Consider the following 14,825-nt stretch of genomic DNA (forward strand, 5'->3'; position numbering starts at 1 on the left):
TATGTTTTGCCCGGTCAGCGTTATGGTTGTGTTGCAGCGGTAAGTGTTCCCTTATCTATTGCAACTATTGAGCGTATTTAATGTTTTATGGACTTTCTATCGATGTATGTAGGTTAGTTTGGTTCAGTGGTTGTTTTAGAGAACATTAATTAGCAAAAGCTACTGTAAAAGCAGCAATCACAGCGTCAGTGTTGAAGCTGTGATATCTACGGTACATGCAAATCCTGCAACGATGCTTAGTATTTTTCCAATGGATATTAGGGATTTTATTATTATTATTATTATATATATATATATATTTTTTTTGGGGGGGATACTGAGGGAATTGGCTGATGGATTGTTAGGACAAACAGCGGGAGAGCAGATCAGTTTTCAGCACCAGTTCATACCACTCGATCCAGGAAATCAGACTCAACCATGTTGTACACCACTTTATTGAATCCATTCTGGTATATATTTGTTTTCGGAAATACTGTATGTACGGTATTTAACTTGAAAACTCTGTGATTAATTACCTCAGATCTCTGTCGACATCTGCCAGCAGCCGGCCATATTTTACATTCCTGATGCGCATTTTTTTACATGTGAAAGCTGGGAGTCAAATGCAAGTGAGGTTAGGTTTGGCAAAATCATTAAGGTGGTTTGGCCATGTGGAGAGGATGGAGGGTGAAAGACTGACGAAGAGAGTGTATGTAAGTGAGGTGGAGGGGGAAAGAGGGAGGGGGAGGCCGAGGATGAGATGGAGAGATGGGGTGGAGAGGTATATGAGAGAGGGGGGTGTGAGTTGGGAGCAGGGCAGTGAAATGGCGGGGGACAGGGCGACTTGGAGGCGATTTGTTTGTGGCCACCCCAAACGGGATTGAGGCGTCTGGCAATAGATAGATAGATAGATTAAGGTTCCCATTGTTTTGACACGCGATACATTGACACAACCAGTCGGAGCGATGGTTGTAAACAACGTGACCAGTCGGTGAGATTGTCGGTAAACATTGCCGTAGGTGACCTGCCCGCTTCCTTAATTACCCAGTAATAGGTATGTATTGCCTTGGGTAGACGTAATCTCCAAAACAAGTGATAGCCGGCAAAAATGAAACTCAAATTAATTCAAATCACACTGTACTGTAATTGACCAGAAAATATTTTTTGTTTTGAAATCGAGTGATGTGAACTTTGAAAATTGACCAGGCTTCCATTAACAAAGGATGAAAATTTTTATGAAATATTATCGTTCAGAATTAGCTATTGTAAATTCCTTTATGACACCCAGATTCTGTGGAAATAATATGCTACTCAAGAACATGAAATTAGGTTTGCTGATGTTGGCATTGGCTTTGTGCAGAGGGTAATGGGTCTGTTCGGACTTACAAATCATTCGTCCCCAAATGGTGATGATGTGTTGTGTTTCAGCAGATGACTTCCATAGTGAAATTTGAGGGTGTGTGGGGCGTGGGTGAGGAGAGCCCACACTGCTACCTGCTCACTGTGGACGACTTCACCTTCCTGCTGGACTGCGGCTGGGATGAAAAGTTTGATAAGAGTTACATTGATCGTCTTACTAAGTGAGTTGGGTTGATGGTGTACTGGGGTTTAATTGATCAAAGCTACATTATTTGCCTTACGGAGGGATATATAGTGGAGGGTTTTCTTGAGTGTACAGTACTTGCTACATTGATTGGTTTCCTGAGTTGGGATTAATGGTGTTCATGGATTTAATGGAATAACTATAGTGTTTATGTGGTGTGCTATACTCCTTTTACTCAAACTTGGCCTAAAATTGCCATCTCCCCATCTTGAATGCTGAATTATCGTAGTATATGAAAAGTTTGATAAAAGCATCATTGATTGTTTGTCTTGAGTTGGAATGGATGATTTACAAGAATTTACTAGAGTACAGTACAGTAACTGCAGTGTAATAGCATTTAAAAGAAAGTCCAGTAAAAGGTGACGTACTGGTATATTTGATCCATTTCTCTCTCGTTATATCACAACTTCTTTGTACATTAGAAAAGGCAACTTATACCAATGATTTTCTCTCGCCCAAATCTCAGAGTTGTGTCGCGTGTGAACTGTGTGTTAATCTCATACCCTGACCCACTGCACATGGGGGCACTGCCGTACCTGGTGGGCAAAGGTCAGCTCACCTGTCCTGTGTATGCCACTGTTCCTGTCTTCAAGATGGGACAGATGTTCATGTACGACTGGTTCCAGGTAAGTAAGCACAACCCTCTGACTTATTTTAACACTATTCTGGGCCAGCCTTTCCTAACTTCTCTGCCCCATTCTTGGGCTGGGGGTGAGTTTCCAATGATTTGAAGCTGTGTTGCCTGTGTTCACCAAATTGTTGTGCCGCGTATTTGAGCCATGAAAAATCGCTCCAACAAATGACGCACCGGCCCGTCATCAGCCCGGAATCAGTTGGCCACCAAATGGCATGTCTGTGCTTCATCTGCCCGGAATAGTGTTAATTGGTGCTGATGAGAAGCCCACCTGTGGTGGAGCTGTGCAGCCATATTGGAGCAAAACATCTGTGGCATCCACCCAGGAGCCAAATCTCCTTATGTTTCCCTGTGCATTGCTGTAGGAAAGGACTCTGGTTCAACCATGGTGAGGCACTGTCTACAACAAGAGGGTGTCAGTTCGTACACAGCCTGTCCACGTTACTGCATATTTAGGAAGGCCCCACAGAAGCAGTTCCTTACCTATGTACCAGTATAACGAGTATGCTTATCCAGACAGGCTAAGGTTAAGCAACAACAACAGTTTAGTTTTGTTAGAGTGTTGCTGGCATATTTTTCAGACTGCACCACTTTATTAAGTTTAACTTTTATTTTACCCACTCTTGTCATTGGTTGTGTTCTTTTCAGAGTCACCACAATTATGACTTAGTAGAGCACTTCACTCTGGATGATGTGGATGCTGCCTTTGAACTCATCACACAAGTCAAGTACAACCAGAGCATACCCATGAGAGGTGAGTCAGTTCATACCCTAAATACTGTATATGGTGCAGTCATCCCTCTTTTTTTTTTTGCAGGTGTTAGGAAACAGACTCACCCACAAATTGAAAAAAAATCCTTGCATAATGAATATTTCTAAAAAGACTCTAAGCTATAATTTCATTATGTGATTGCTCAAAATCCCTTTGTGGTGACTGAAACATCACTAGATATTAGAATTTTCTTGTTTACAATGTACTTTTGGATGATTTAGCAACAAATTGTGTTAATTCATCCTCAGATCCACCCTGAAATAGTGAATTTTGTGCAGAATAACTGAAACCATCAAAATTGAGACTGCAGAAAATTGAAGGATGGCTGTATAGCAGCTCACCAGGTACTGAGTACCTAATAATGGATTTCATATTTATCTGTTGACAAAGTGCATAAATAACGTGCAAGAGAATCTTAACCTGATTTCTTTGTTAATATTATTATTATACCATATAACCAAACCATGCGTGCTCCCTACGTGTCAACAAGTGGGTTGGTGGAGGGTTAGTGCCCCTCCCCGTAAAACAAATAACTCAAAGTCAAATGGCCACCCCTTGCAGGATTGTGGCGTCTGGCAATAGATAGACTTTTCTTCAGAGATACAGTGCCAGAGAGGTGTGCCTTCATGAGGTGGCACCAGTATAACTGGGTGGTGGAGCTACCCAATATTATGAACATCTTTCATCTCTCTCCCTGGCCCCAGGAAGAAGATTGGTGGACTGCAGAAGAAGGGCAGCTTTAGCCTGCCGTCCACTCGGTTTATATGTAGATGAGCCTGGGGCCACAACAGTAACAACAACATCCATTATAATATTAAATTGGATAACTGTACAATGTCAGTATTTCTCTTTGTTTCCAATGGGATGGCAATGATAGCATAACTGTGTATTTTTGTTTGTCAGGGAGCGGCATTGGGCTTAACATCTCTGCACAGCCGGCAGGACACATGATTGGTGGAGCCATCTGGAGGATAATTAAGGATGGAGAAGGGGTTAGTAATTGATTGTTATGTTGTTTAAAGGACTTACTGTTGTCAGGACCAACTTGGCTAGCTCCTCATGGGGCAACACAGGATTAGTTTTTTTTTTTTTTTTTTTTTCCAGCTTATATCACAGCACAAGTGGCAGAGCAAGACATAGCTATGGTCCTACATTTTCTTGCTAGCACTTCTTCATGACTACGATCATCATATACTAGTGTTTGTCTGTTGTTAAAACTCAGTATTCATGATGGAGAGATGGCAGTTTTAGGCCATGTTGAAGTAAAAAGAGTGTACTGTATTTATATGCCCTTACTTTTTCCTTCAAATATAAAACACATACCGGGACTTTATTAAATATCCTATACAGGTAGTGTCTAGTGATTATTGGTTGACAGTTTTTTCAACCTGTATTGTTAGTTTACTCATACTTTATCATTATCACCTTGCCATACTGCAGGACATCGTGTATGCGGTAGATTTCAACCACAAAAAAGAACGTCATTTGGGTGGATGTGAGTTGGACAAGATAGCAAGACCGTCCCTTTTAATCACCGACGCCTTTAATGCCTCGTACAGACAAGAGAGGAGACGACACAGGGATGAGAAACTAGTGGGTGAGTGAAGCTGAACCCTTGAGTGCTAAGTAGATTTTGTTACTGGCATCTACAGACACAGCACAGTGCCCAGTGCATATCCATTGCCATACTGAGGATTTGTGCAGGATTAGGTGATTACTTCTCCCACTGTCATATTTTTTTTTCCTTTTCCTTACTTTCTGGACCTTACCTTATGCTGCCTGTGGTTGAATTAATATTGGATAATAACTTGGCACCACAAATAGTAGGGTGGGAAAAGAGGAAGGATGATGTTAAAGATGCTGATGTAGAAGATTGGAGTTTCACTGGTGTCTCAAGTGACTGGCGAAGCTGCCAGCATCACTGTGGTGATGGTGACAATATTTATGATGGTAATTTAAGGCCTGTGTAAAGGAGTCATGATTAGGAGGTTTGAATGACGAGTGGATGAGTGCATAGCCAGTTTCATTGTATTTGTTTAGTTTTCTCTTTATCATATTCTCTCCTTTCTTGCCTTCTGCACTCTACATCACCTCATCTTTTGGTGAAAGAGGTTGGGGTGATGTTGATGATGATTTTATTGTTTTCATTCCACAGCTCAGCTCCAAGAAACATGCCGTAATGGAGGAAATGTATTAATAGCAACAGACACTGGGGGACGAGTGCTGGAGATGACCCACATGCTGGAGCAGATGTGGAACACGAGGGAGAGTGGCCTGGCTGCGTACTCCCTGGCCATCCTCTCAAACACAGGATACCATGTTATACACTTCGCTAAACAGATGGTGAGTCAGGATTTTAGCAACTTCACCCCTCCTCCCACCCCTTTTACTTTTTACTTGATAGTTGCTGGAATGATAATCAGGCACATATTCTTAGCTCTTGCTAATCTGTTATTTTTGTTTATTAATGGTAGCAGTTTCTTGGGTGCCGAAGATGGATGCCTTCATGGGTTAGCACTGACATAACTAACTTACAATCATCCCTCAGCTACATCCTTGTTCCCCAGTTGAAGGATGGTGGACTGCTGGAGGAGGGCAATTTAAGCCTGCATTCTACTGAGTTCATATTCAGATAAGCCTGGAACCACATCATCATTGCATATCATATTTTTAAAGGTTCCAACATGCTTGCATACATTGGCCTTGGTCACCTAATGACAGCCAGTCGAAGCAACATTATTGCATGCCACTAACTGACAGTTCTGACGGGGTTAAATACTGTACCGTTATCACCATCACCATGACACAGGATATCAGGAGAGCTGCCCAGTATTATTGGTGCAACCACAGTAAGACATCCCTCTCTAGCACCGTTATAGCCTTAATGATTTTGTATAACTCTTCATCAGATTGAGTGGATGAGTGAGAAGCTAACCAAGGCATTTGACACTCTGCGCACAAACCCCTTCAGCTTCAAACATCTTAAGTTCTGTCACAACCTCACTGACCTCAGCCGTCTTCCATCACCAAAGGTAAAGTGTTATGGCATTCAGTTTGTGCACAGTACTGTTCTGTTTTATGCCTGGGAAGTCTAGTGAGTTAAGGCACTCCAGCCAGATTGGGCCTGCAAGGAATGGTTGAGATTTATTACTTGCATAATGCCATGGGGGGGGGGACAGGGCGACTTGGAGGCGATTTGTTTGTGGCCACCCCAAATGGGACTGAGGCGTCTGGCAATAGATAGATAGATAGAGAGATAATGCCATTGAGGTGCAAGTGAGGCTGGTAAGGACTTTTATAATTTCATTAATTACGTGAAGCTACAGAATGTGGTGAAAGTTTTTGGTGTATCAGATAGAGCCAGGATTCTGGAGGCTTGAATGATGATTGAATGGAAGCCTGGCCCATTGGAGTGGGCATACTTGGGCTGTCTGGACGTTGCGACTGACCCTGCCCTAGGGTGGGAATCGAGATCTGGATGATGATAATGAATGAATTTATTTATGTATTTATTTTTAAGCTTACCTTCTTATATTGTTTTTTCTTTTTTCTTATCTTCATCTTAGACATATCAGACTAATGGGAGTGTTCACAAACTCAGGAGTTGCCAGTGATCGCAGGATAATTTAGTTTGAAGCACGGTCAACTACTCCCGGCTCGCACTGCCATATATTTTCTAAAATCTCTTCTGAGATATTTAGTGATGAAGGGTACATAAATTATTCAATATAATAATCAGTAGTTGTTATACCAGTTTTTTGTGTATGATTTACTAAGTAAAATATTGCAGAAAAGTTACTAGAATACATAATGCGATAAGTGGTCTGTTAGCATTCATCACATTAGAAAACTCACTGCATGTTTAATTTGAAATGCTTATCATATAATTATCAGAGAGATTAATGGGCTAATGCTGAAGAGAATGTACTAACTAATAGCTGTAAAACAAGCATAATTGATGGAGCCAAAATCGTGTGAAGACAAAGCTGCCAACCGAAATGGCAAGTACCGATGTTTCCTGGAAGACAACAACAAGACTTGATGCGGGCGTTTGCATATAATCATCGTCTGATTTTTATAAATATTTTGCAGTCAGATAGCTTCATGTTAGTATTATATATAGATATACATGTCTGAAAATTTTATTTGATTAAAGCTATATTAAGACATGACTGAGAATGTTATTACAGTAATTGCTTTTAATCTATGAACAATATTTGTCTCGAGGTTTAAATGGTATATTAGGTCAGTTTAGCGATTCCTTTCAACTTTATCATACTGAAGCTTCATTCCTTCATTGTATTGAGTAAATTCATCCATAAAATTATACTTATGAACAAAGTGATAAAGGTAACACTTAGAAAACAGTCATTTAGTTGACAGTATTTTTGCTTTTCATATTAAGTTATCAGATGAAGATTGGCAACATTTGGGAGTTTGAAATCCCTTCCATTACCAGTGTTGTTGATTGATGGTTGCTGTCACTGTGCGTCGTACAGTAGTGGAATTGTCCATAACCCTTTGAGTAGATTATATCTTATCCGTGAAATTTGTGCTTTCTCCCTGGATGATTTTATTCAATTTTGGAGAGTCTTTGAACTGGAGAGGATAGATTTAGTCTTCATTAACCACTATGGTGTTAAAGGTAAGTTGAGTACAATCGTGTGTAGGTGGTAAAATAAGCTAAAGTAAGATGTCATAGATAATAATGCTAATACTTTACATTGCCTCTGTACTTATCAGGTAGTGCTTGCCAGTTTTCCCGATCTGGAGTGTGGGTACTCTCGAGAGCTGTTTGTGCAGTGGGCCACCAATCCCAAGAACACCATCATTCTCACATCAAGGTATAGTCTTTGTCTCGTCGTTCAGAGAAGGATTCCAAGGGCTTGAATGGAGTGTGAGTGAGTTTGTGGCACTTTTTAGTGGGCTTGCTTTTGTTTATTTCCTTCTGTATCATGTTTTCTCTTCTCTTGCTATCAGGCCCATACCTCATTCCATCTTTCATTAGGAAAAGAGGTTGGGATGACGATAATGATGATAGTAAATGACACTGATTTTAGATATATATTCCTAATACATTTTCATACCAACGTCTCCAGGACTGGGCCGGACACACTAGCACGGCGCCTCATTGACAACCCACACATCCGCACCTTCAAACTACTGGAGAAGAGACGTATGAAGCTAGAGGGAGCTGAGCTGGATGAACACTATCGGCTCAAACGCGAACAGGAGCAGAACCAACTACGAATAAAAGAAGAGTAAGTTTGAGCTAGAAGTCCTTTGAGAAGTACCTTGAGATGCTTTGGCCATATAGAGAGAAAGGAGAATGAGATACTGACTAGGAGAGTGTATGTGAGTGATGTGGAATATGGGGAAGTGTTTTTTATTAATTTACTTTCTTTGCTTTCCGAGGGATAAGGTTTATAGTCTAATACACCTATTCCAACAGCAATAATTAATAATAATACCCTGATGGCAGGGTGGAATCATCGAGTGAGAGTGAGGGAGAGGATGGGTTGGAGGCAGGAAAGCACGACATTATTGTGCTGCACGAGAAGGCCGGCACACAGGCTATGTTTAGGAGCCGCAAGCATCACCCCATGTTCCCGTACCATGAGGAGAAGGTTTGTATATCCTCTTTTCACCTTAACTTGGCAGAAATTTTCATCCTTTTGTAGTCCTTTGATCATAACACATATATTCTACCATGTGTACCACACTTTGACCACACACACAATCCTTCAACATACTCTGTCAGTACCCTGTCATATTAATACAGTATCCTTGTTAATAATCTCCACACCACTGTTATCTAAGCTGTACAATTAATTCCACAACAGGTTCGGAGTGATGACTACGGAGAATTCATCAACCTAGATGATTTTGACATCAGCAGCATGAAGGAGGATAATAAGGAAAATATTGACCTCCAGATTGCATATGAAGATGATGATACAATGGGTGAGTAACAAAGGTGCTGGGAGGGGAGGGGGAGGAGGAAGAGGGTGATGTTTTTGGTTAAGTTGATGATGATGATGATGATGATAATTATGAGGTTGATGATGATGATGATGATAAATTTTGATGGTTAATACGTTGATTATGATGATGATGGTTATAGAAGCTATTACTGTTGTTATTTATTTTTATTTATTTATATATTTTTTAGAGGTGGAAGAAGCACCAACGAAATGTGTTTCCCAGACTGTCACAGTGAGAGTAGCAGCTCAGGTTATGTTTATTGATTTTGAAGGCCGCAGCGATGGAGAGAGTATACGAAAGATTGTGGAGGTGAGGTTTGATATATTGGTATTTTTGTTGAGATTTAAAGTTACTAATGTTATATTTACTTGTTTGATGTTATATTGTTGTTGTTGTATACTGCATGATTAGAACAGTAACATATTTGATTAGGAATACAGTATGCTGTTTTGTTATTCTGTGTATGTATTTTTATTATCAAAGAGTTACATAGGTAATATTAGTTTGTATGAATGCTTTGTTATGCCATGTTCAGGGTAACCGGTAAATAGCACAGTACTGTAGTTGTTTTACCTTAACTTGGCCCAGGTCTTTTGTCCTTTTGTAGCATATTTGACATAGCTCTGTGGCAGAATAAGACAACACTGGCTGTGTATCTTTTCCAGAACACTTTTTTGTGACTGTTATCATCTTTTAGTGTTAATCTCTTGTTGCAACTCAGTATTTAAAATGGAGGGATGGGAATGTTAGGCCAAGTTAAACAGATGCAGAAACTCGCATGGCAGTATCTAGTATTGCAGGGATGGTTCAGTCAGCTGGTGTGGGCTTGGTTGTGGCACTGGGAGTAGAAAATAGATAAATATTGCCAGGTAGATACTGATGACACTCATTGAGCCGTCCCCACAACACATGAGAAAGTGGAAGTGGAGCATTATATATGGGTGACCTTGTATGTTTGTTTCATATAAAGGAGCACATTTAACTGGGCATGCAGTTGCTTGCTCTCCCATTTTTGCCTTTTCTTATTTATGGATCCTGCCTCACCCTGTCTTTAAGCAGTAGGATAGGTCAGGATGGTAATGGTATTTACTTTTTCAGCTTCTTGAACACGTCTGGGAATTTTTTTTCCCCAGCATTTACGGTAAATATACAGTGTTGAGAGGTATACGAGGGAGGGGGGAGTGAGCTGGGGGGAGGACAGTCAAATGGTGGATGACAAGAGTGACTTGGAGGCGTTTTGTCTGCGGCCACCCTTTGTGGGATTAGGGCGTTGGACTATAGATAGATAAATAGTAACTCTGGGGTGGGATTCTCGCACCTATTTACGACCATTCCTTGTCATTGTTGTGATTTGTATTAGCTAGAAGAACAAGAGACGTGGAAAGTTTCTACTGCTTAGTGTCTTTTTCCTTCCAAAACAGGTAATAGCTGTGACTTTTCCTTTCATAACCAGGAATTGTTTTTGATGAATGAATGCAAGACAGGGAAAAATTGTAATGTTATCCTGCAAAAACTAATCAGAGATGTGACAGAATCCATCATAAATACCTTTGAGAATCCCATCCCAGAATTTCAAGGTGTTTTGAGGTTTGACTGTTAGCTAAGCAAGTTTAGAACCTGTCATGTGTGCTATGAATGTAGATTTGAGGGCTCCTCTTCTCTCTAGCATAGTTTGATACGGAATTTTCAAGGCTTTTCATCTCTTTGGTGTAGTTTTGGAATTTGTGGCTTTGTGGAATACACATGACGTGCCCTCCCGCGTCTGAAAGCTAATTGAATGAACGTGTATTTCAGGCGATGCACCCACTACGAGTAATCCTGGTACGGGGTTGCCAGACAGACCTTCAAGCCTTTTCAGACAACATTCGTACCATGACAAGAGCCAAAGTGTTTACCCCCGCACTTGGAGAAGTTATTGATGCATCCATGGAGTCACATATTTATCAGGTGCAGTATTGTTTAGCCATTTTGGTGTGGTCATTTTTAGTTTTCCACACCAGTGTTGAGAGCTGCTGTATTTACCCCCCCGTCCCCTTTCCAGCTTGGAATAATTCCAATATTTCTCCACCAAGTCACCTCGGACTTGGCATAATTGTTCCTTTGGCTAATAATTTCAGACACCTTTTTAGGCCTTTTAAAAGGATTATGGGGCCAAACGTCAAATCACACGAACATACAAATTTTGAGGTACTGTGTTATTGCTTGTCCATTAATCGTAGCAGTTTTCACAGAAGTGCGTCGTTGCATTATAGCTGTGTGGAGGCTGTCGTGCATTCTCTTGGTAATGTTGGCAATGTTGTAGTTTATTTTTGTTGTCTCCAGATGACTTTATTCAGCTACATATATTGAAGGTGTTAATGAAGGCTGTAGTCAGAATATTCTCTCCTTAGCTGAATGGTATGTGTAAGAGTGAGTGTCTGGGATATTTCTTTTGGCTTGGTTCAAGATCCTAATGTATGGATGGCTGCCAGGAAGTGAAAAGACACACAACCCTGTTAAACATATAAGGATGGTTTTGATGATTCTCCTTTGCTTGTACTGTATATTTTCATGTTTTCTGGAAAAGGTTAAGGTGATGATAATGATTTCTCTTGACTGTTAGCTGACTTGATGGTAACCTCCTACTCTGCAGGTTAAGTTGGCTGAGTCACTAGTTTCATCCCTCGCACTGAAATCAGCCGGTCGTGAAATGGAGGTGGCGTGGGTGGACGGCTGTGTTACCTACCCCACAGACGTCATTAATGAAAACATGAATGAGGCAGACAGGCAGGGTGAGTTGCAAGGAATTAATGAGTTGTAATAGCCAGCTTATGTGTGATGCTGGAGATGGATGCCTTCACCTGGTGGCACCTTGACAACCAGGTGGCTCCACTGCCAGGTTATACAAACATCCTTAACTTCCCCCATCCCCGTAAAAGAGGACGATTGACGGCAGGAGAAAAGGAACTTCATTCCGGATTTCACTGGTTTTACATCCAGATGAGAGTGGGGCCACAATGTTTTTTTTTTTTTTTTTTCCTAACAGTAACCCCTTCATAATAAGAAGTATCCCTGAAATTTGATGAAAATGGGGATGTCGATTGCAAAAATAAAATATTAAAAAACATCATATTGCAGAAGGGGTGAATTATGTGATAGCTACCAATTTTGGCCCACAAAGTGATCAAAAATTGTACATTTGTAATAGTTGTGCATTGGGCCCATTTTGGTATAGCATTTACCTCTCAGAGTTAGCATAAAATTAACCTGAAATTCGTCACAGTATTCCATGGGCACCTGCTTTATGTGGGTGAAAACATAATGGCATGAGTTGGATTTTTTTCTCTTTAGTATTTTGCTAGACTGTACCTCACCCCGTCCATTGGTAGGAAGAAGAGGCTGGGATGATGATGATGATGATAGTGATGACAGTGAGAATGATGATAATGGAGGTGATGACGATGGTGTGGTGATGATACTGATGGAGGTGATGGTGATGACAGTGATAACGAGGAGGATGACTACTTCATTTTTATTTGTTTATTTATTCCTTTATTTTTCAGTGATATCGACTGAAAACCAGCGAGACAGAGACATGGCCACCCTAAATATCATGCCCAAAGATCAGGTAAGTATTATATAGCAATCTCTGTCCATTGCCATATACTGTACACTTATTGTTATTGATGGGAATAAATATCGTTATTATTAGTAGTATTAGTATTTATTGATGAAGAAGAATACCCAGCCATCCTTTCTCTCACCCCGCAGGCACCATCCCACCAACCCGTGTTCATCAACGACATCCGCCTGAGTGAATTCAAACAGGTGCTGAGTCGAGCAGGGATCAGTTCTGAATTCAATGCCGGCATCCTGTGGTGCGCCAACGGTACCCTTGCACTGAAGAAGGTCTGTCAGCAGCCCTACAAGCAGTATAATATAGTTTTTCTATTTTCTGTCTTTTCTGTTTTTTCCTTTTTTCTTTCTTTTTCCTTCTTAGATGATGTATATATGTGTGTGTGTATTATTATTATTGATATTATTATTATTTTTATCCATCCATCCATCCATTATCCAATCCTGTGTTGCTCTATGAGGAGTGTAAGAGCCCAGGGCAAGGCAGATTGGTCCTGACATTCAAGATGAGTGTGACCAGCCTCACTCATCCCTGAGTGGCATTACGTGAGCAGTAAACCGCAACCACCCCTTGGATATAAACCTGCACCGAAGGATGGATGGATATTATTATTATTGTTTATTATTGTTATTTAATTTACTGTGTTCCCTAATTATCTGCCTTTGTATTTTAAGTATTGAAATTTAATTATATGAACACAGTACTTCTATCACTATTAATGTTGTTACATATAATGTACAGGATGGTATGAGAAATTTGTGAGAGAAACGTCAGGAAATTATGGTTAGGTTAATTGTGAATAAAAGTTGCTATACTGTATTAACATGGATATATTTCTGAACCACTACAGAGCTTTAGTTACTGATGACCTTATGGGCAAAATTGGTCACCCTTTTATTAACTGTATCTCTGTAGGAAGTCAGAAGTGAACCCTTGTTAATGTAGCATTTATTATTCAAAATTAGACCCAAAATAAACGCCCAAAGCTTCTAACACGTTTCCTGGCCCACCCTGCACAGAGTCTTGAAGGTATATTGATGAACAGGTTTAACCTTTATCTTTTCTCCCCACAGCAAGATTCAGGCAGCATATCCCTGGAGGGACCCCTCAGTGCCGACTACTACGAAATCCGAGAGCTGCTTTATGCTCAGTACGCCATCATCTAGACAAAAATCATAGTGAGTTAGGAAATAATGAAGTCATTTATAGCAGTAGAAAGACTAGTGTAGTGTAGGATGACAACTTGGTGTAGAGGGTGAAAGGTTTGAACATTGGAGGTGGAGTTGTGAGAGGTAGACTGAAAAAGACTTGGGACGAGGTCCTACCTGTAGAGTGTGGCCTCAGGATTAAGGGACTGAACAGAGAGGCTGCTAGAGATCAAGTGGTATAGGGAGCCACCATTAGGTAACCAAGGCCGATGTATGTAAGCATGTTGGAGCCTTTATTAAAATAATGAATCAGCAAAGAGAATATTCTTGTGTATGGTGCAGTGGAGAGAGTTGAATGATTGAGTACGGTACATTGTTGTGGACCTAGCCTTATATGACTGTTAGCCTGGTTGATTCCAGGCTAAAACTACTCACCACTTGCAATCCACCATCCTTCCTTTGGGGGATAGGGTGGAGGCATAGGGATATTTGTATAACCAGGCAGTGGAGCAGTCTGGGTATATCAATGCCACCACATGAAGGCATCCCTTTCCAGTATCAACATAGTAAATGAAATTGAGAGTAAATGGGTTGTGAAGCAAGTAGAATGTTTAAGTAAGTGAAGTTCAAGAGTTATATATGTAGGAAAGTTCAGTGAGTAGAGTATGTAGCTGAGTTCAAAAGTTGAAGATGTAGCGGAGTTCAAAAGTTATGTAGAATCGTTCAGAAGTAGAGTATGTAGAAGAATTAAACATTTGATTACAGTATTTAGCACAGTTAAAAATTTTAGTGTGTAGCAGAGTTCAAATGCTGAGTATGTAGCAGAATTCAAAGTTGAGTATATAGCTGAGTTCAAAGTTGAGTATGTAGCAGAGTTCAAAGTTGAGTGTATATACAGCTGGTGGGACTGATGAGGAGCCTACTTGTAGTGACGCTATCCGCCATGGGTGACTGTTGTATTGTTGGGTTGGGTTGTCTTGTGTCATGGTCGTTGTCGGGTGAGAATGTCTGGTTTATGGATGGACCAAACCTCATGTTATGTGTTTTTTAATACTGTATTAATGTGTACAAATTACCTCATAGTAAAA

General features: G+C 40.5%; 1 protein-coding gene across 1 annotated transcript; it reads left to right on the plus strand.

Moving 5' to 3' along the window:
- Positions 1 to 1,410: 1,410 nt before the first annotated feature.
- Positions 1,411 to 14,825, plus strand: Cpsf100 (cleavage and polyadenylation specificity factor subunit 2). The gene is made up of 17 exons (XM_080286628.1): positions 1,411 to 1,559; positions 2,049 to 2,208; positions 2,865 to 2,970; positions 3,892 to 3,980; positions 4,429 to 4,585; positions 5,144 to 5,331; positions 5,898 to 6,020; positions 7,732 to 7,832; positions 8,088 to 8,249; positions 8,471 to 8,615; positions 8,832 to 8,952; positions 9,161 to 9,282; positions 10,768 to 10,920; positions 11,606 to 11,744; positions 12,516 to 12,580; positions 12,724 to 12,861; positions 13,663 to 14,825. Exons 1-17 carry the CDS (start codon positions 1,411 to 1,413, stop codon positions 13,753 to 13,755), a joined length of 2,211 nt encoding a protein of 736 aa, XP_080142754.1. The 3' UTR covers positions 13,756 to 14,825.

The sequence above is a fragment of the Coenobita brevimanus genome, chromosome 112 (genome assembly GCF_032717465.1).
Source record: "Coenobita brevimanus isolate Jiangsu-jjx chromosome 112, ASM3271746v2, whole genome shotgun sequence".
Lineage (NCBI taxonomy): Eukaryota > Metazoa > Arthropoda > Malacostraca > Decapoda > Coenobitidae > Coenobita > Coenobita brevimanus.

Coding starts and splice junctions, on each gene's coding strand:
- Cpsf100 (XM_080286628.1), top strand. CDS start 1,411: ATGACTTCCATAGTGAAATTTGAGGGTGTGTGGGGCGTGGGTGAGGAG. Junction 2,209..2,864: donor TCATGTACGACTGGTTCCAG/GTAAGTAAGCAC, acceptor TGTTCTTTTCAG/AGTCACCACAATTATGACTT. Junction 2,971..3,891: donor CCAGAGCATACCCATGAGAG/GTGAGTCAGTTC, acceptor TTTGTTTGTCAG/GGAGCGGCATTGGGCTTAAC.